Here is an 18,483-nt window from a genome sequence, read left to right as displayed (position 1 = left end):
AACAGAGAAGCTCTTCCCTGTACGGGTCCGCTCCACCTCATACAGCACCGGCACCTTGGGGTCCCCTGGGACAGAAGAGGGACTTTCTGCCATTGGGCCATCACACACTGTGCTGCAGCCGGGGTGGCGGCACCTCACTCACCCCGTAGGCCTCAGCCTGTCTTCCCCAGCCCCTCAGCTGCTGGATTCACCGCCTGGCCCCAGTCTCGCCATAAGCTGCAGCCTCCCCGACCCCCTGCACCCTGACCCCCGTCCCCCCTCCACAATCACCTGCCTGCCCCACTGCGGTCCCTCCTGCAGCCCCGGGCACCCCCCGACCCCGGGGTCGGCAGCCCAGCCCGCCCCCCCCGTTCCCTGACCTGCTCATCCCCACTCTTCGTGCCCCGGCCCGCCAGCCGCCAGGGCTCACCGGCTCGGCCCCACTTCCCGCAGCCCGGTTCCCCCCGGGCCCGGCCCGGCCCGGCCCGGCCCACCTGCCCGCACGAAGTAGCAGTGCAGCGAGTGGACCTGTTCGTTGCAGCTAACGGCGCGGGCGGCCGCCACCAGGGCCTGTCCCACGATCTGCCCGCCGAAGAGGCGCTGCGTAGCGGGCACCCAGTGGTGCCGGCCCCTGCGGGGGAGAAGGCGGCGGCGGTGAGGGCGGTGGCGGGGCGGGTGGCCCGGCCCCGGCGCCCCGGCGCCCCCGCGCACCTGAAAAGGTCGAGCTCCAGCCGCTCCAGGTTCAGCACGCTCGTGATCAGCACGCTCCGCAGGTCCCCGGGCGGCGGCCGCCCCGCCACCGGCCCCGGCCCCGGCCCCGGCCCCGGCCCCGGGCCAGCCTCCCCGGCGTCGTCCGGAGCCGCCATCTCCTAAGCGACCCGAAACCGGCGCCACTGACAGCAGCAACATCCGGCAGAGCAGAAAGTACCGCCCACCGCGGGGCGGGGGCCGCCAGCTGACTGGGCGGACGAGCCGTCAGTCAACCGGGCTGTGGCAGAGACCTCAGGGATGGTTGGCTCGTCTCCTGCCAATCCGGAAAGAACGCCTCTGATTGGCCAAATTCAGTGCGTGGGCGGTGCCCCAGCTGGTTTAGTACAGGCGGCGAGGGGGCAGGCGTGTTTTTTCCTGCGGTTGTTGTTCGGCGTTCTGTGACCGGGCTGGGCCGTGGCTCCCGGGACCGGCGCCCGCCATGGAGCTGGGGGCCTGCTTCAGGAGCTACGAGGACTTCAGGCAGCGCTTCCGCGCCTACAAGCTGGCGCAGGGGTGCCGCTACGGCCTGCGGAGCTGCGTCTCCGTCCGCTGCCACAACCGGCAGCACGGCACCGCCGTTCGCGAGGACGTCATGTAAGGCTGCCCCGCCGCCGCGGCCCCGGGTCGCTGCGCGGCCCTGCCCCGCCAGGCCGGGCTGGCTTGGCGCCCCGCGGCAGCAGTCCCGGGGCAGGGCCGTGTGCGCCGCGCTGCTCCTGGGGCTTCGGCGCTCCCCGCAGGAAGCCCCGCGCGGGAAGGGGAACGGGCGCCGGCAGGGGTGGCCTGCCCGCAGTAGCGCACGCCGCAGGCAGAGCCGTCAACTAGCGTTCGAGCCCCAAGCCTTCGCTCTTCCACAGGGCGCAAGTTCTTGTCTGTGCCTGGCCGAATGCTTTTCTATCCGTTCTATTTGTAACTGTGGAAGGGTTGGCCCTGATGGTGTAATGCACCTGTAGAGAAGAATACTGTTGGTTATGTCACACACATGCTGTTTTCATAGTCTCTGCTGGTTTTGTGTCACTCTTGCCACCACTTCACTGCCTAGCTGTGTCCCAGCCTTCTCACTCCTCCCTCCTTCCCCAGCTAGCACTCTGCTGTCCTGTGTCTGCTGCTTAGCTCTGTTTTACTCTGCCCTTCAGGTTGGCAATTCTCTTCTGCCTCTTGCAGCAAAACCTGTAGCTTTGATCTTTGAAGTCATCCTTCTGGGACATTGCTGGCTAACTGTAGCTCCTGCCTTTTTCTGCTGAAGTAGCAAGACACTAAATATTGGCATCTGTTAGCATTCCCTAGCTGCCTTTACATCACTGCAATGGAAAGGTGTTGTCAGGTTTCCCTCTCACAGTACTTGGTTCTACAGACTTCGCTTATCTGAGCGGGTCTAGTGATGCTTGTGACGCCATCTTGTTTCCATCCAAGTCGATGGATCTTGTGTGTGCAAAGTCTGCAAGGTCATTCTCCAGTTACACAACTGCTCGCATTGCCTTCTTAAAATATAATTTAATCTCATCCCTTGAAGCCTTTCTTGCTATGTTCTAGGCTGCTCCTCCAGATGCAGAGGAGTTGCAGAACTTATATGTGCTTTAAGGGAGTAAGACACAAAAACACACAGGTATCAGGTTTTTGTTGATGGCTTTGCTGTTTCTGGAGAGTAGAAACAGAGGCACCGTTGGAAATGAGAGCAGGGGCTGCTTTGTAGTGTCTGGTGGTGTCTGTTGCAACTCTTCGGTTCCTTTGTTTCTCCAGCGGTTGAGTTTTCTTACCCCAGGCTTCGCTGAGCAGAAAGCCAGCCCACACGTCTGACTGTGGCCTGGCATATGGTTGTCACGAGGTTGCTCAGGAGGCCGTGCATCTTCCGGTGGCTGCGCACACGGTGTCGCTCAGGGCGGCCAGGATCAGGCGCTCAGCGGGGCCCTCCAAGGCCAGTTGCTGGATCTGCTGCTGTAGGCACTTGCAGAGGTGGAAGAGCACACAAAAGCATCTGTGGCTTTTGTGTGCTCACTAATTGAATATAGAGTTGGCATGCAAGAAAAGTCAAAACTAAATGCTGGCAGCCTACACTATCATTGCTCCCTCCATTAACGCTTTCTCAACACTTACAGGTTCATGCAGGTGAAGTTCGGTTGTGCTCGGACTCAAAAATACAGCAAGAAGAGAAAGCAACAGCCCAGTTTGTGTCCGGCTTATTTTGTGTTGCAATATAAGGAGGACATAGATCAGCTTGTGATCAGCGAACTGAACAGCGACCATGTCCATGCGGACCCGGTGTTGTCCCTAACCAGAGCCACTGCTGTGACGGCAAGCACCGCACCACATGCCAGCCCCGCAACAAAGCTGCATGAGCAGCAGGAGGCGGGTGGGACCAAAAGCAGCACTGTGGCGGCTGAGGACTCGCACGCAGTCACAGGACCACCAGTGGATGGGACGCCTGCTCCGCACAGGCTCCCGTGCTCCCTGAGGCAGCAAAGGAAAGTGCCTCGGCCTCAGTGCTTGTCAGGGTTGCTGAGGTCATGAAAACCTTCCTGAGGGTGGACAGGGGCTCGCTGGCCTCAATTAGTGCAGACAGTGACTATGGCCTGGAGAGACTCAGCTTCCAGACCAGCAAGATGAAGAGCTCGTTTATGCAGTTCCCCAAGACCCTCCTGCTGCACAAGGCGCCGAGTGAGGGGGGTCACGTTCTCTATGCTTTCCTTGTAGAGAGTAAGGAGCGAGTGGGGAAAGTGGTGCACTTGTCACTGCTGAAGGATGACACAGGACACAGCGTCAGGAAAATGCTGACTGTCTTCAAGGAGTTCAACCCCGAGTGGCATAAGGTCCAGGCTGTTTTTGTGGACATGTCCTTCTTTCACAAAGCCCTCCTCCACGAGCTCTTTCCCTCTGCCCAGGTCCTCCTTTCTGTCTATCACACTGTCCGACTGCTTGAGAAGAATGTGAAGGAAGCAGAAATCTCCTCTTCCTTCAAGCAGAACTTGATGCTGGCCTTGCAGAAGGCCGTGTTTTCCCCTTCAGCTGCAAGTCTGGATGCCCTGTCCCAGCTGGTGAAGCATGTGGTCAGCCCAGAGCTGTATGACTACCTGCGAGCCAACTGGTTCTCCTGCGAGCTGCTGTGGTGCATGCATGCAGAGAAAGGTCTCCACTGCTGCAGCATGCACATGGACAGCCTGGACCTCATCACACACCAAATAGCCAGTCTCTTTGGCCAGCAGCTGTCCTTGGAGGCGAGCATTCCTTGTTTTCTGGAGTGTGCGGACTGCCTAGATTCCAGAGGCTTGGAAAGCCTGAACCAGGGTTTCTCGAGCACCGAGAAGGATGGTCAGAGCAGCCTCTGGGAGAAGCCCAATGTGCACATTGGGTGCTGCAGCAGAACCAGGCCTCATTTCTGCCTCTCCGACCCTTGCCGAGCACCCCAAGCCTGCTGGGCAGGCTGCCACAGCAGGGATGGACTGCATGCTGGCCATGCTTCGGGGAGAGCTGTACGGACCTGGGCTACTGGCTGTGCCTGAAGGAGTGGGAGGTGGTGCAGATGTCCACCCAGCTGCTCAGCCCTGGGCCGGGCAGCCTCTCAGTTCGGCTGCTGGAAGACGCACACCGGGTGAGCCGGGACTGCCGGAGGTGCAGCTGCTGCTTCCACCGCCGCTACCGGCTGCCCTGCAGGCATGTCCTCACGGTGCTGCAGGCGCACATGGGTGTGTGGAGGAAGGCATGGTGTGCAGGCGCTGGCAGAGGAGGTACCAGCAGCTCCCAGTGCCTGGGGCCAGCCTCCCACACTGCGGCGGGGGCTCAGTGCGTGGCAGGCTGGAGGGCCGGGCAGAGAAAGTCCGGTCCTCAGCCTAGAGCTGGCCAACCTGCTGATGCAGTGCGAGGGGGAAGAGCTGGAGGAGCGCAGCTCCGTGCTGGCAGCGATCCTGGCTGTCTGGGCTCGGTCACCAGGGCCGGGGTAGGCAGCCGGGACGGAGCCGGTGCCCCCCACTGCTGAGGTAATGGGGGCACCGAGGAGGTGTGTGATGGCATGAGGGGAGCTCCCGGCGGTCCCCGGCCCTGTGCGCTGTGCAGCGGCTGCTCTGGGCAGCGCCCGAGCCCGCCGGTCCTGCCGCCGCCCGGCAGCGATGGGCCGCGCCCGGCCGGTACCGGCGGCTGGCGCCGGGGCCGCGCCCAGCCGGCAGAGGGCCCCGAGCGCTGCCGGACGTCATGGCGCACACCGGTGGTGATAGGTGGCGTACCCGGGAAGGGAGCGGGGCACGCCGGGATGCACTCCCCGGAAGGGAGCGGGGCACGCCGGATATGTTCGCCCGGTAGCGGTGGCCGTGAGGCAGGAACGTGCCGCCGCAGGGACGCGGCCGACCTGTCCCCGGCCCTGCCAGGGCTGGCGATGGCGCAGGCCCCGCCGGGCCCGGGCCGCGGCTCCCTGGTGGCCTACGAGCTGGGCGCGGGTGGCCGCATGGCCTCCGTCAGCTTCCAGAGCGCCGCCATGGGCGGCATCTTCGCCCGCTTTCCCCGGGAGCTGCTGGTGCACCGGGCTGGCGGACCGGCAGGCCGGGCGCTCTACATCTTCCTGGTGGCCGGGCCGGCCCCGGCGCTGCAGGGGGGCATGGCCAGAGTAGTGCATCTCGCTGTCCCGCGGGACGAGTCGGCGGGAAGCCTGGCCCGCATGTACGGGGCTTTCAGGGCCTTCAACCCTGCCTGCGCTGAGACCCGGCTCCTCCTGGTGGGCCCTGGCCTCCCCCAGCCACCAACACTCGCCCAGGCCTTTCCTGCAGCGGAGATGCAGCTCTCCATCTTCCACCTCTGCAAGTGCCTGCAGCAGCAGATCCAGCAACTGGCCTTGGAGGGCCCCGCTGAGCGCCTGATCCTGGCCGCCCTGAGCAACACCATGTGCGCAGCCACCGAGAGCAGCCGTAGGAAGATGCATGCCCTCCTGAGCAACCTCGTGACACCGGACTTGCTGCCTCAGCTCCATATTCACTGGCTGCTCAATGATGAGATCTGGGCCACACACAGGGAGAGGACTTGGGGGGACAGCTGTAACTACTTCAGGGACCTGGAGATGGCAACCCAGGGGTTAAGCCAGGTTTTCAGCGCTGGGCTCTCTCTGGAGAGCTGTATCACCTCCTTAGCCCAGCACTACCAAAAGTATGTTTCTAAGAGCCCCCCTGATGCCATGACATGCTCCACTCCCTATCCTGATCACTGTGTTGCTTGGGCAGCTCCTCAAAGCCTGCCTGCCTCGTGTTCACTTCTCGCTCCTCCAGCATACCAGGGTAAGCTATCTCGGAGCTCTGTCCAGGCCCCCTCCCCGCAGCAGCAGCTCAGCAGCAGCCAGCACCAGCCTCTCTCACAGATGATAAGAGTCCCGTGATTGTTCTCCAGAGTCCACCAGCAGCAACTCTGCTCCCTGTCGCTCTTCAGTGTCAGCCTGAAATCCCGCAGGCTCTCCTCCGGAGTGAGCCCGCAAGCCCTCAGTCTTCATTAGATCCTTCATCTCCTGCGGCTAAACTGGAGGCCACAGAAAACCTGGAGGGTGACAGCAAAGGGGAGATTAACCGTAGGACTGAAGAACGCATCAAGCAGTCTTTGAGCGATATTTGCACAGAGCCCGCTGCCAGGCTGTGCCTGAGCGAGTTTGCGGTGGTTCAGAAATCTGTGCAGCTGATAGGCACCAGGGAGGATGCTCTCAGCATACAGGTCCTGGAGGATGCCCACAGGGTGGACCTCAAAGGCCTGAGCAGCTGCACTTGCCACTTCAGCCAGGTCTTCCAGCTGCCCTGCCGGCACATCCTGGCCGTGCTGAATTCGGACAGGAAGACCTTGCAGCCAGAGATGCTCAGCAGCCAGTGGCACAAGGGATACAATGCTCATCAGGCTGGGCAAGACAGTGCTGATGGCCTCTTGGAGATCCTGAAGAGCTCCTGGAATGAGTCTTTGGATAAATCCCTAGTGGTGTCTTTCCTCACAGCAGAGATCAGCCGGCTTCTCACCCACTGCAGTGGGGAGGAGTTTGAGCACAGGTACAGGACCCTCCGGGAGCTCGCCGACAGCTGGATCGGGCCCTATGTCAAGGTGAAGCTCTAGCACTGAGCGGGAGCCAAGCTTGCTGCTCTGTGTGTGGGTTCTCGGGAGCAGTGGGGCTGCAGATGTGCAGGAGGCTGGTTCATCACCCTAGCGGTGTCCCAGCTTCCCCCTTTATTCCCCTCAGCCTGTCACTCCCTTGGGGCTTGGCATAGAAGGGGCAGTTTGGGTCCTTTATCTGCCGAGTGAGCATCGCCTCTTGCATGGGGCAGCTGCAGAACCGGATTGGGAACTCCAGATCTCACTGGAGTGGGTAACCAGCCACTGACCTGGCTAGCAGAAGGCGTGGCTGGGAGCCAACCATGGGTGGTGTGGTGTGGGAGGTGGTGGTATAATGACATGTGACGAAATTATTTGATCTGGGGCCAATGCCTGCAGGTCATTCCAGCATCCAGCTGTGATGTATTGTGCAACAAAGCCAATAAACTGGCCTTGTATTGCTCAGGAGCTGCATCTGTCTTTGCGCCAGCTGCGGCCGCCCCTCCCTGCTGGCAGGATGGGATAGTGGGCTTGCTTGGCCTGTGAGGTCAGGCAAGGCTTTGAATGGCGCTTCTTGGTGGTCTTGCCTCGTTAAAGTGCCTTCCAGTTAGTGGAGCGAGCCTGCCTGTTAGGAGGCAGCAGATCCGGAGGGTGGCAATCTCCGCTGCCCGCAGGCAGCCCGCGGTCTGGAGCAGAGGAGTTGTTTGTCTGGTTGTGGCAGCTGCTCTCGATTCCTCAGAAAGGGGAACCCGCCCTCCCTTGTCAACAGCTCATGTGCTGGGGGATGCTGGGGGTCACAGCAGTGCAAACAAAGCTGCGGTGAGGTGGATAGCAAATGCTTTAAACGCATGGGGTGGGGGAGGAAAAAATACCGAGAAGAGCAAACAAGCCCTGGCCCTTGGGTATTGCTGTTGGGCTGGGTGAGCTCCCCATCCCCCCTCGCCAGCAAGAGTAACTGCAACACCAGCAGCTCCGAAGCCCATCGTGTTGGGATGCAGCGGAGGGGCATCAGGAGACCTCGCTCATCGTGTGGTTCAGGCACCATCGGTGTATTCCCCAGTCGGCGCTTCCTTCATTAACACTTCGGTTTTGGTAGAGTCGGCCTGCTGCTTGGCTGCGGATTTCCTCTTGATCGAGGGTTTTGTAACATCATCTGATACTATCGAATCTCTCTGACTAAATATAGTGTAGTGTTTCCTAAGTCACCTTTCTGTAAACTTGGAGCTTGCTAATTTCACCCCTCAACCATGCTGTAGAAGAGGCCTGGAAGGCCCTGCCTGCCGGCCCCCTCGCCATCTCTCTTCCTGGCACGTGTGGGCACCCCTCTGATTTTCAGAGGGCTCTTTGCTCTGCCTCTCGCTCTTGTGCAGCTCTGACCCAGCCTCCCCTCCCAGCCCAGCACAGGCAGCGCAGGAACGCTGGCTGCCGTCCCCACCAGCCAGAGAATGAGGGGTCTGGAGGAGGGCCCAGTGCCGACTCCTGGAGCCGGGGAGCGCTGGCTCCTCTCCCCAGCCAGCAAGGTGGGGTAGCTGGACCCTGTGCTGGGTCACCGTGACCAGCTCCATGGCCACAGGCACGTGCCTGAGCAGCAGCTGCTGCTAGTGCAGCTCCCTGGGTGCTGCGGGTTTCCCTCCAGCATCCACCCCCTCTCCACTGGGAGTGCAGGAAATAACTCATCCCTGCCCTCGCAGTAAACATCTTTCCCAAGAGCAAAACTGCCCATCCAGGACAAGCACCCGTCTGTAATTTCCCTCCACGTGAGTGCTGGGCCATGCCCTCCCATGCTCCACCTGGGCGATCCCAGCTTCGTTCCTGGGCCACGGACAGGTCCCGAGCCCAGCAGCATTGAAGGCTGTGCTCACTGGAGGGGGAACTGCTCCTGCAAGTGGCTGCTGAAGTGTGGGGGGGGTCGCAGCCCCCCGGGCCCTCCTTTGACAGGACTCTTCCCACCTTACTGGAAGGCAGCTCGCCTGAAGCATCCCCTGCAGCCACACACAATGCCCTGACATGGAAGGGGAAAAAATTCCCCTTGGCTGGGGACTAAAAATCTCAAAGCCGCAGCTTCTTCGGAGCCGGGCAGCACACCAGCCCCCAGAGCTGCCAAGCACCAGCCTTGCCCTGTTGAGGACTGGCCTGGCACCGGACACATACCGAGGCCTTATCCCACAGGGTGCCAATCCCACCAACGGTGCTGGGTCTCCCAGCTGCAGGGGTTCTGCGGGTCCCTGCAGTGTCTGCCCCAGCCAGCCTGGCTCCACCGGCATCCCGGTGCATTGCTCCATGCGCCAGCACTCCCCACAGGTCGCTCACTTTCTGGCTGGAAGCACTTTATTGCTCACTCTGCCCTGTGCCACCCTTCTGCCCATGCACCAGCCCTGCCGCACCCGTCTGCGTGGAGGAAAGTCCCTCTGATGCTCTGCCCGTGCTCTCACGTCAGCCCTTCAGCAGCACATGCTGCGTGTGCAGGTGCCCCAGAGGTGAGCGGCACCGTGTGGCAGTGGGCCGCAGGAGGTTGGAGGGGGCAGCTGGGCACACAGATCCTGCCCGGGCAGCCCACCGTCTGCTGCTGGTGGGGCTGTCGGTGCGGGGGGCAGCCTGGGGCAGCGCCCTTGACACCTCACTCGTGTTTGCAGAAGCTCTTCAGCGGTGGGGGCAGGTCCAGGCCGTCGATGGCCAAGCGGTGGACAACGTGCTTCTGGATGACCAGCCGGCAGAGGGTCTGCAGGGAGGGAACTGGAAAAGAACAGAAAGAAGCACCTGAGCTGTCCAAGTCACCGGCAAGGCCAAGAGCAGAGGGGTGTGGAGAAGGGCCCCAAAGCTCCCTGGAGGCACCATATTTTAGGGCACCGATGGGTGAGCTTGCTCTGTGGCAGGAGCAGGCATTGTCCTGCCCTGGGCTTGAGCTGGCTGTGACAGAGAGCCAGTGCTAAGGTCCTCCAGCTGGGACAGGAGCCTGAGAGCCCCAGGCTGTGAAGCTCTTCCTGTTACTGGGAGGAAGGTTACTGGGAGGACAGTTATGTGCCCAAGCTGTGCGTTACCGCAGCTGGTTTGTGTTTGTTTTCTCTGGGGGCTGTCGAGCAGTTCCCTGGGGTCTCACACACCCACACTGTGCTTTTCTTTCATCCCGCTCCCTTGGTCTGCTTCCAGCGCCAGTACCAGGTTGCCAGGTGGGCACCTGCAGGCTGGGGCTGTGCTGCTGGCAGAGACAGCTCCGGCGATGCCTTTGAGACGCCATCTTCCGAGCTGTTCCCATGGCCGCCGGCGCAGGCTCTGCCTGGTTCCTGCTCCTGTGACACGCGCCCCTGTGGGATTCCTCTTTCAGGAGCCCTTGGTGGCTCAGCAGTGTGGGTGCAATTAGCTGTGGCCAGCGCGCTCCTCAGATTTTAAACGAGAGTTGACTCAGGCGCAGCCTGTGGGCCTTGGTTCATCCACTGCCTCCAAGACGCAAACCAGAGGAGAGCACCTCAGGGCATTGCGCTCGGCCGGAGCAGAGCCTCGGGTGGGACCTGGCCGTTTCACCTGCGCGCAGCTGAGAGCCTCTCCAGCTGCAGAGCCGGTGCCTCCGGGAGCTCACGCCGGCACCAGGCGGAGGCAGAGCTCTGCCAAGCACAACCGCGCTGTGCCCAGCCGGCTCCCAACCTTGGGGCTGTTTTTGGATGGCTGAGTGTTTATCTCCGGCTCGGTGGCACGGGGCTGTGTCGTGCCGAGTGCTGGGTGATGAGCAGCAGATGCCCTTTGCCTCTCCTGCCCGCCACCCGCCCTGTGCCACACTGCGTGTCGCCAAGCAGCTCAGCTGCTCACTTCCGGTTTTCACTTCACCAGCCAGACCCCAGCCAGGAACAGAACCACACAGGCTGATTTTTAAACCCTACGGAAGTGTTGCAGCAACCGGAGCTACTGAAACCCTCATCAAAAGAAGGAAGCCAGATTGCGGCTCTGCAGTGGTGCCCGCACCAGCCGCGGCAATCGGGGGACCCACGGCCCATGGCGCAGCAGGAGAGGGCAGCTCTCCCAGAGGTACGTGCTGCCAGCGCGGGACCCTCGCAAGTGGCCGGGGACGGGCCCTCCGAGGCAGCTCAGTGGCCTCCTGCAGCATGCTCTGGCCAGTCACCCTCCGCTCACTCCTAGGGCAGGGGGGCCTGGGTGGCCGGGCAGATTTAATCTCCCTGTTTGGATAATCTGGCTCACAGCAGCTGGCAGGGAGAATCCTGGATTTCAGCCTTGAGACAGAAGTGGCTGAACTTTGCCCCAGCAAGAGAAGCGGTGGCTCCCAGCAGTCGGGGACAGCCAGCCCCTTGGCCATCAAGTTTGGGTTCATTTCTGTCTGCAGCCTTGCACACAGGCTGCAGACAGCGAATTATCCTGCTGACGTAAAGCAAAGGTGGCACGGCAGCGTGACAGCTCACGGCCAGCCACCGTCACCCAGGCGCTAGCTCTCCTTCTGGCTCTCCTCTCCCCTCATCCTCAGCACCTGCTGACCTTTCCAGTATGATGCTAATTAGCACTTATTAGTCTGACTCCTCACAAGAGCCAGCAACCAGCACCGGCCTTCCCAGCCCCTCCCCAGCTGGCTGAGGTATGCCGGATATTGCCCAACCTCCGATGGCATCACGGGGTGCCTGCCCAGGGCACCCCGCAGCCGTGGTACGTGGCAGGCGCGGGGGCACAGCATGTGTGCCAGAGTGGGCAGTGGTCCGCATCTGGATGTTTTGATGCCAAGGCAGGATGTTGCTCAGCTCCGGGCCACTGTGTGCCCATGGGGCGAGGCTGGGCAGGGTGAGGGCTCGCCAGCCCCCAAGAAGCAAGCTCCATGAGCACCAGTGTTGGGCTCTGGTCAGGGGCATCCATCTGGCTAGGGATGAGCATGGCACTGTGGGGGCTCAGCTCTGCGCTCCTGCAGCCCCCAGTCCGGGGCAGCCCAGAACACCCGTCCCCATCACTCCACTTGGGAAAGGGCAACCAGTCGGGGCTCTGCCTCGACAGCCACTGCTGTGGGAGCTCCCCCCCAGCCCCGGCGCAGCCCTGCACAGCAGAGCTTTCAGGAGACACCACCCATCAGCGACAGTGTGGGGTCTCACCCACGCTCTGCAGGGGCCCAGGACTCTCCTGAGCCCTCTATACGTGCCTTCTGCCCTGTGGGATGCTCTGATGCTCCCACCATTGGGGACCGTGGGGTGACCCCACCAGCGCTCCCACCCCAGGGACACGCAGTAAGTGCCCTGTGGAGGGGGCCGATACCTACAGCCGTATTCCACAGGGATAACCCGGACGCTCTTGGTGGAGGCAAAGACATCGACCACGGCGTAGAGCGGGCGGGCGGCAGGCAGGTGCCTGGCGCTCGGCCCCATGTCCTCTCCGTTGATGATGATGTGCATGTCAGCGGTGCCATCAGGCTGTGGGGCGTACAGCACGCCGATCCGGCTGCGCCGGGCGGTCGCGGGCAGCACGTTCATCTTGTACAGGTCATCCAGGATGTGGCTGTAGCGCCCGGGTCTGCTGCGCCCCACCAGCGTGTCACGGGGGATCCTCACCTGCTCGATCAGTAGGAAGGGCTCCCAGGTGGGGCCCGGTGCCCGTGCCCGCACCTCCTCACCATCTGCCACGACGCGGTTGTGGCTCCGGGTGATGGCGAACACCCAGGTGTCCCCCATGTTGACCAGGTCTGGCAGCGAGTACTCGGGCACCACCTCCAGGCTCTGGGGGTCGAGGGCCGTCAGCCCCACGCGCAGGTGCCCGCACCAGCCCAGCTCCTTCTCCTCAATCTCCACCAGGAAGATCTGCCCAGGCGCCAGTGGCTCCTGGCTGAAGCAGAGCCCATTGGCAAAGCTCTCCACCCTGGTGGCCCGCGTGCGCGAGGCGTCCAGTCGGACGTTGGCTCCATGGACGTGGTGGAAGCGTGCGGCGAGGCGGCACCGGGCAGCCATTGCCGCCACCGCTATTTTTAACCATCCCTGTCACAGCTGCTTCGAGGTGGTGACGGCCCCTCCGGGCAGGGACAGCCGGGGGTGGCTCGGAGGGGTCCTAGTGCCGCGGGGGTTGGCAGGAGAGGACCCTGTGTCTGCTGGGGCGCAGCCGGGCCACCCAGGCTGTCCGGGCCTCCAGGGGCTGCCCGCCTGTGCCTGGGAGCCTGGCAGTGTCTGGCTGTGGCTGGTGGTGCCCGGCGGTGTCTGGCTGTAACCAGCAGTGTCTGGCTGTGGCTGGTGGTGCCCGGGGGTGTCTGGCTGTGCCCAGCACTGCCCAGCGGTGTCTGGCTGTAACCAGCAGTGTCTGGCTGTGGCTGGTGGTGCCCGGGGGTGTCTGGCTGTGCCCAGCACTGCCCAGCGGTGTCTGGCTGTAACCAGCAGTGTCTGGCTGTGGCTGGTGGTGCCCGGGGGTGTCTGGCTGTGCCCAGCACTGCCCAGCGGTGTCTGGCTGTAACCAGCAGTGTCTGGCTGTGGCTGGTGGTGCCCGGCGGTGTCTGGCCGTAACCGGTGGTGCCCGGCGCTGCCCAGCGGCGCTTGCCCCGCCGCCGCCGTGCCCGCGGAGGGCTGAAGGTCCCTCCCTGGGCCGGGGCTCCCGGCCTCGGGCACGGCGGAGGGTCCCGCGCGGCGCCGGGAGCGGGGGCGCGCGGGCCGGGGCCGCTCCCACGTGCGCGCGGGCCCGGGCAGGGGCCGGCCACCTCCGCGGTGCTGATTGGCCACCGCGAGGCCCCGCCCCGCGTACGTGAGCATCGGAGGTCATATGGGCGGGCGTCATGTGCCCGCCGGGACTGCCGCCTGCGGGAGCCGCGCTGGGAGCGGCTGGGGTCAGCGCGCTGGGCTGGGGTGGGGGGGAGCGGGGTCGGGCCGGAGGCAGTCGGGGCCGGGCGCGGGGTAGCCGGGGCGAGGCGGGCGAGGGGCAGCCGTGGGGCACTGCTGGGGCCGTTCCCAGCAGAGGGGAGCAGCGCCCCGAACTCCCCTCCCGCCCCCCGCAGATGGGGCCGGTGCTGCTGTGCGCGCTGCTTCTGGGGCTGAGCCGGGCCGCCCCCCCGGGCCACGAGGTGACCTTCCTGCCGGGTCTGGCCAAGCAGCCCTCCTTCCGGCACTTCTCGGGATACCTCTGCGCCGGGCCGGGCAAGCGCCTGCACTACTGGTACGTGGGGCCGCGCTGGTACCGGGGCGGGTGCCGGGCTGCACCCCGAGCAGCCCTGTCAGGGGCCCGGCCCTGACAGCCGTGTGTCCACAGGTTTGTGGAGGCCCAGAGCAACCCCCAGAGCAGCCCTCTGGTGCTGTGGCTGAACGGGGGCCCTGGCTGCAGCTCCATGGAGGGCTTCCTGAAGGAGCACGGCCCCTTCCTGGTCAGTAGTCGCAGCTGTCCCATGGCTCGGGCCGCTGGGGGCTGGCAGGCTGCATCGCACAAGCTGTCGCACTGGGGCCAGCCTGATTGTGCCCATTGGTCATTGCCTTCTGCTTCCCCAGATCCAGCCCGATGGCGTCACGCTGAAGTACAACGACTATGCCTGGAACAAGGTACAGCCACAGGCAGCTGCAGCCCTCCACAGCTGTGGAGGGAGCGTGGCCCCAAGCCAGTTCCTCCTGCCCTCTCCATGGAGCCGAGCCTCCTGCAGGCCCCCCTGCCCGACACGCCCTCCTCTCAAGTCTGCTGTCAAGCAGGGCAGGAATGTGCCCTTCCCCAGCGTAGCTCTGGGGCAGGCCAGGCACCCATGGGTGCTGCCACTAGAGAGGCCAGCAGCCCTCTGCCTCACCGAGCCAGGAGGGGAGTCTCCCCTGATCTCCAGCTTCTCTGCTGTCCCTGCAGATTGCCAATGTGCTCTACCTGGAGTCCCCTGCTGGCGTCGGCTTTTCCTACTCTGAGGACAAGAAGTACGCCACGAATGACACCGAGGCGAGTGACCCAGGCTGCTGGGAGGGACCTGCCTCCTGCCTGCTCCAGCCTAGGCGCTGGGGGTCCTGCCTTGCTGCCTGACCCCTTTGCCATGCCTGCAGGTCGCTCACAACAACTATCTAGCGCTGAAGGAGTTCCTCCGGCTCTTCCCCGAGTACTCCAAGAATGATCTCTTCCTCACAGGGGAGAGCTATGGGGGAGTCTACATCCCCACACTGGCAGAGTGGGTGATGCAGGACCCCGGCCTCAACCTGAAGGTGAGCAGTTGGGATCTGCTGCTCGCCTGGACTGAGTTGAGGAGCAGAGGGCTTGGCATGGCCTTGCTGGGGCTCTCGAGCGGTACTGGGGTGGGGACTGGCCACACAGCCAGTGTGTGGGGCCCCCTCTGAGGCATAGGGCAGGTCTGGCCCTGCAGCCTTTCATCTTCTCCTGGGGTGCTGGCAGCGGCTGCTGGCGGACGTGTCCGTCTCTGCCGAGTGGGACCAGGGGAGCGTTTTCAGGCACCCCTGACCCTTCCTCTTCCCTCCGTGGAGTAAACAGTGCCGCATGTGCTTCCTGCCTGCTGCTGTGGCTGCCCTGTGGGTAGCTGGAACACAACAGAGCTGTTTTCTTCTTACCTCGCAGGGAATCGCCGTGGGAAACGGCCTCTCCTCCTATGAGATCAACGACAACTCACTGGTTTACTTTGCTTATTACCACGGCCTTCTGGGGACTGAGTAAGAGGAGGCGGAGTGCTGCTGCTAGATGCACTGTCCCTGTGCAGGCGGGACAGGGCCATGGCCTCGATGGGGCCAGCTGGGTCGGTGACAAGGGGGACAAGGGAAGCTCCTGGCCTGACTTGGGCCAGTAGCCGGGCTGTGGAGATGGCCTCTTGTCCTGGGCAGCTCCCATGGACACATTTGTTCATTGGGCTTACGGGACGTTGGGCAGAGCCACATGCTGTGTGGCCGCTGGGTAGGGAGCCTGCAGCACCGCTGTGGCCATGGCCGCTGGCTTTGTGTTGGTGTTGCCATCTGGGCAGTGCGGTCCAATCCCCTGGTCTCTACCCCTAGGCTGTGGAGGGACTTGCAGGCCTTCTGCTGCTCCCAAGGGAAGTGCAACTTCCACGACAACTCCAACTTGAACTGCACACTCAAGGTGAGGGGAGCTGGAGCCCCCAGTGCGTGCCCAGTGCCACTGTCTATGTGCAGCACCCACCCGCCTGGCTCTGGATGGGCCCACGGTCCCTCAAGCGTCCTGCTGAGTCCCTAAACCTTCTTGCGGCTCATTGCAGATGGAGGAGATGATTCAGATCGTAGAGGAGTCTGGCCTCAACATCTATAACCTGTATGCCCCATGTGATGGTGGTGTTCCTGGGAGCATGAGGTGAGAGTCGCCCTAGGGCAGATGGGTCTCCAGGCACTGGCTTGTAGCATGTGGGGTCCCTGCCAGCAGAGCAACGTGGTGGGCTGGGCAGAGCCCCTCTGGGACAGGTGAAGCCCAGCTGGCTGCTGTGGAGGACCCTGCTAGGGAGGACCCTGAGCCCTTTTTCCTCCAGACCTTTCAGCCTGTCCCTGTGCTTGTTCTGGCTGCAGGTATGAGGGTGACTATCTCATCACACACGACCTGGGCAACTCCTTCATCCAGATGCCGATGAGGTTCTCCTGGCGGCAGGTGAGCCTGGGTGTCCGTGCCACCAGGCTGCGAGCATCCTCTGCCTGGCCAGCAGTGCTGCCTGTGGGCAGGAGGGGGCAGAGAGTGGCTGCTGCGGTGGGGAAGCACCAGTTGCTGCTGCTGTGGCAAGGACTCTCCCAACTCTCTCCCAGAACCTGTTCCGGATGCCGGTAGCCCGGAAGAAGGTCCGGATGGACCCTCCCTGCACGAACTCCACAGCCCCCAGCATGTATCTGAACTCCCCGGAGGTGAGGAAGTCTCTCCACATCTCCCCCGACGCCCCAGAGTGGCAGGTGTGCAGGTGAGCGAGCTCCAGGCGGGGAGGGACCGCCGCAAGCCTAAGCAGCTGTGTGACGCTGATGCTTCCTCTGCAGCTTTGAGGTGAACCGCAGCTACAAGCGCCTGTACATGCAGATGAACGATCAGTACCTCAAGCTGCTTGGAGCCACGGTGCGTGTGAGGGAACCCGCCGGGCCCTGGGGCCAGCTCTGCCAAACCAGCCTCCTGCCTGGCTGGGGCTGCCATCTTGCAAAATGCTCACCCTCCTCCTGTTCTGCAGAAATACCGGATCCTGGTGTACAATGGGGACGTGGACATGGCCTGCAACTTCCTCGGGGACGAGTGGTTTGTGGACTCCCTGTGCCAGAAGGTAAATGGCCAGGACAGGGCCTGGGCCAGGCCAGTCACCAGCTCTGGGCTGTGCATTTGGCTGTGCGCTGGGGCGGGCTGGCTGCCTGCCTCGGGCAGCCGGGGCACTGAGGGTGCTGCTGCTGGTCCCAGGTGCAGGTGGCTCGCCGGCCCTGGCTCTACACTGAAAGAGGTGAGAACCAGATCGGGGGCTTTGTGAAGGAGTTCACCAACATCGCCTTCCTCACCATCAAGGTAGGGCTGAGGGGCACCGGGGAGCCAGGGACAGGGCTGCTGGCTGCAGCATGGGTGGGCGAGTCAGACACCAGTGCTGTGGTCAGAGTGGCTCTGGCTGGGCTGCGGGCAGCCTGAGGCTGGTGGCACTCGCAGGGCAGCAGCAGCCCCATGGCTGGCGCTGACCTGCCACTGCCTGTTTCCCTCAGGGAGCTGGCCACATGGTGCCCATGGACCGGCCACTTGCTGCCTTCACCATGTTCAGCCGCTTCATTAAGAATGAGCCCTACTAGGAGCTGTGGAGGCAGTGTGTGATGCCCGGCTGCCCTCGCCACCCAGCACCTCCCACACAGCCCGTCCTCACTGCCGCTCAGCTGTGCCTGGGCATCCTGCGCCACGGAACAAGTCACTCCTTGCAGCTGGCGGGGCTCCCGGCTGCAGCCCAGGGGCTCTGCCCAGCCCTGCAGGACAGCACCCAGCTGGACAGGGTGGGGGATGTGGCTGCCTGTGGTGGGAGGGGGGCACAGGCTGGGAGGCAAGAAGTCCCAGGGGCTCTGTCTTTGCTGGGTGAGGAGTCGTGCCCCTGCTGCAGCTGCCTCCTCGCTTGTGGCTTCCTGTCTCGTCTCCTCCCTGTCTGGGGAGGCAGCTGCTTCCCTCCTGGGAAGGGAGCAGTCCCCACCACTTCCCCTCTGCCCCGCGGCCCCTGCACGCACGCAGCCCTGGGCAGGCTCTGAGGCAGCTGCCCCCTGCTAGGAAAGCACAGTTCACGTGGTGGCTGCAGGCAGCTGGGCGCTGCTCCTGTGGGGACTTTCTGCTCCCCTCCAAACCACTCCCACATCTGATCCCGGTGAACGAGGCTTCCCATGAAGACAATCCCATCACCCGCTCACTGCCTGGGGCACGCAGTACTTCTAGGAACTCTCAATAAACTGTCTGAACAAGGTGGTTCTGCTCCTCACTGCCCTGCTCCTTGCACGGCTCTGCTACCCCCTGCTTTGCTTTCCTTAGCTCTCTGAGGAGTACCACTACGCACCGAGGATCCAGCAGAGGTGAGTGCTGACATGCCGTGCTGGGAGCCAGGGCCTATGCCCTCCTCTGCAGGGGGTCGCTGAGGCATGGAAACAAGCCACCCACAAGAGCAGGGGAAGTGCAGTTGTTCTGAGCCATTCTGCCACTGTTCTGAGCTGTGTCTGCCTCCCAAGTACCTGAGCCGGGGGAGCAGCACTGTCTGCCCCCTTCCCCATCTCTCCCCACGTGCTGGCAGCCGTGCAGTCTGGCATAGGCACGTCCTCCGAGCAATGAGGCCGCACAAGTTAGAGTCAAGTTGTTTATTAGTGTAAT

General features: G+C 63.2%; 5 protein-coding genes across 5 annotated transcripts in view; 3 read left to right on the top strand and 2 right to left on the bottom strand.

Moving 5' to 3' along the window:
• The window catches only part of ACOT8 (acyl-CoA thioesterase 8), a gene marked incomplete at both ends in the record, with an annotated part of 1,506 nt that extends 661 nt beyond the window's left edge, over positions 1-845 (bottom strand). Inside the window, 3 exons of the mRNA XM_082007124.1 lie at positions 4-65; positions 474-610; positions 691-845. Coding sequence (XP_081863250.1) covers positions 4-65; positions 474-610; positions 691-845 — 354 coding nt within the window. The remainder of the gene's footprint in view (positions 1-3; positions 66-473; positions 611-690) is intronic.
• Positions 846-1,168: 323 nt separating this feature from the next.
• ZSWIM3 (zinc finger SWIM-type containing 3) lies at positions 1,169-4,661 on the top strand (the record flags this gene model as incomplete). Its single annotated transcript, XM_082007122.1, is given in 7 exon segments — positions 1,169-1,323; positions 2,823-3,111; positions 3,114-4,069; positions 4,071-4,185; positions 4,187-4,397; positions 4,400-4,540; positions 4,543-4,661. Coding segments are annotated over 7 exon segments (1,986 nt in total).
• A 381-nt stretch (positions 4,662-5,042) lies between these two features.
• On the top strand, positions 5,043-6,789 carry ZSWIM1 (zinc finger SWIM-type containing 1; the record flags this gene model as incomplete). Its single annotated transcript, XM_082007388.1, is given in 2 exon segments — positions 5,043-6,008; positions 6,011-6,789. Coding segments are annotated over 2 exon segments (1,698 nt in total). The 5' UTR covers positions 5,043-5,089.
• Positions 6,790-9,382: 2,593 nt separating this feature from the next.
• NEURL2 (neuralized E3 ubiquitin protein ligase 2) lies at positions 9,383-12,689 on the bottom strand (the record flags this gene model as incomplete). The annotated part of the gene is made up of 2 exons (XM_082007348.1): positions 9,383-9,498; positions 12,008-12,689. 2 exons carry the CDS (start codon positions 12,687-12,689, stop codon positions 9,383-9,385), a joined length of 798 nt encoding a protein of 265 aa, XP_081863474.1.
• Positions 12,690-13,717: 1,028 nt separating this feature from the next.
• CTSA (cathepsin A) lies at positions 13,718-17,891 on the top strand (the record flags this gene model as incomplete). The annotated part of the gene is made up of 14 exons (XM_082007408.1): positions 13,718-13,875; positions 13,969-14,080; positions 14,202-14,252; positions 14,542-14,628; positions 14,730-14,885; positions 15,253-15,344; positions 15,681-15,765; positions 15,902-15,993; positions 16,203-16,281; positions 16,434-16,582; positions 16,656-16,731; positions 16,841-16,930; positions 17,062-17,163; positions 17,352-17,891. The coding sequence occupies 14 exons, from the start codon at positions 13,718-13,720 to the stop codon at positions 17,433-17,435; spliced, it is 1,413 nt and encodes a 470-aa protein (XP_081863534.1). The 3' UTR covers positions 17,436-17,891.
• Between the last annotated feature and the right edge of the window lie 592 nt (positions 17,892-18,483).

Source organism: Phaethon aethereus (genome assembly GCF_964289735.1).
Source record: "Phaethon aethereus genome assembly, chromosome: 16".
NCBI lineage: Eukaryota > Metazoa > Chordata > Aves > Phaethontiformes > Phaethontidae > Phaethon > Phaethon aethereus.
This window is presented reverse-complemented; position numbering and strand designations above follow the sequence as displayed.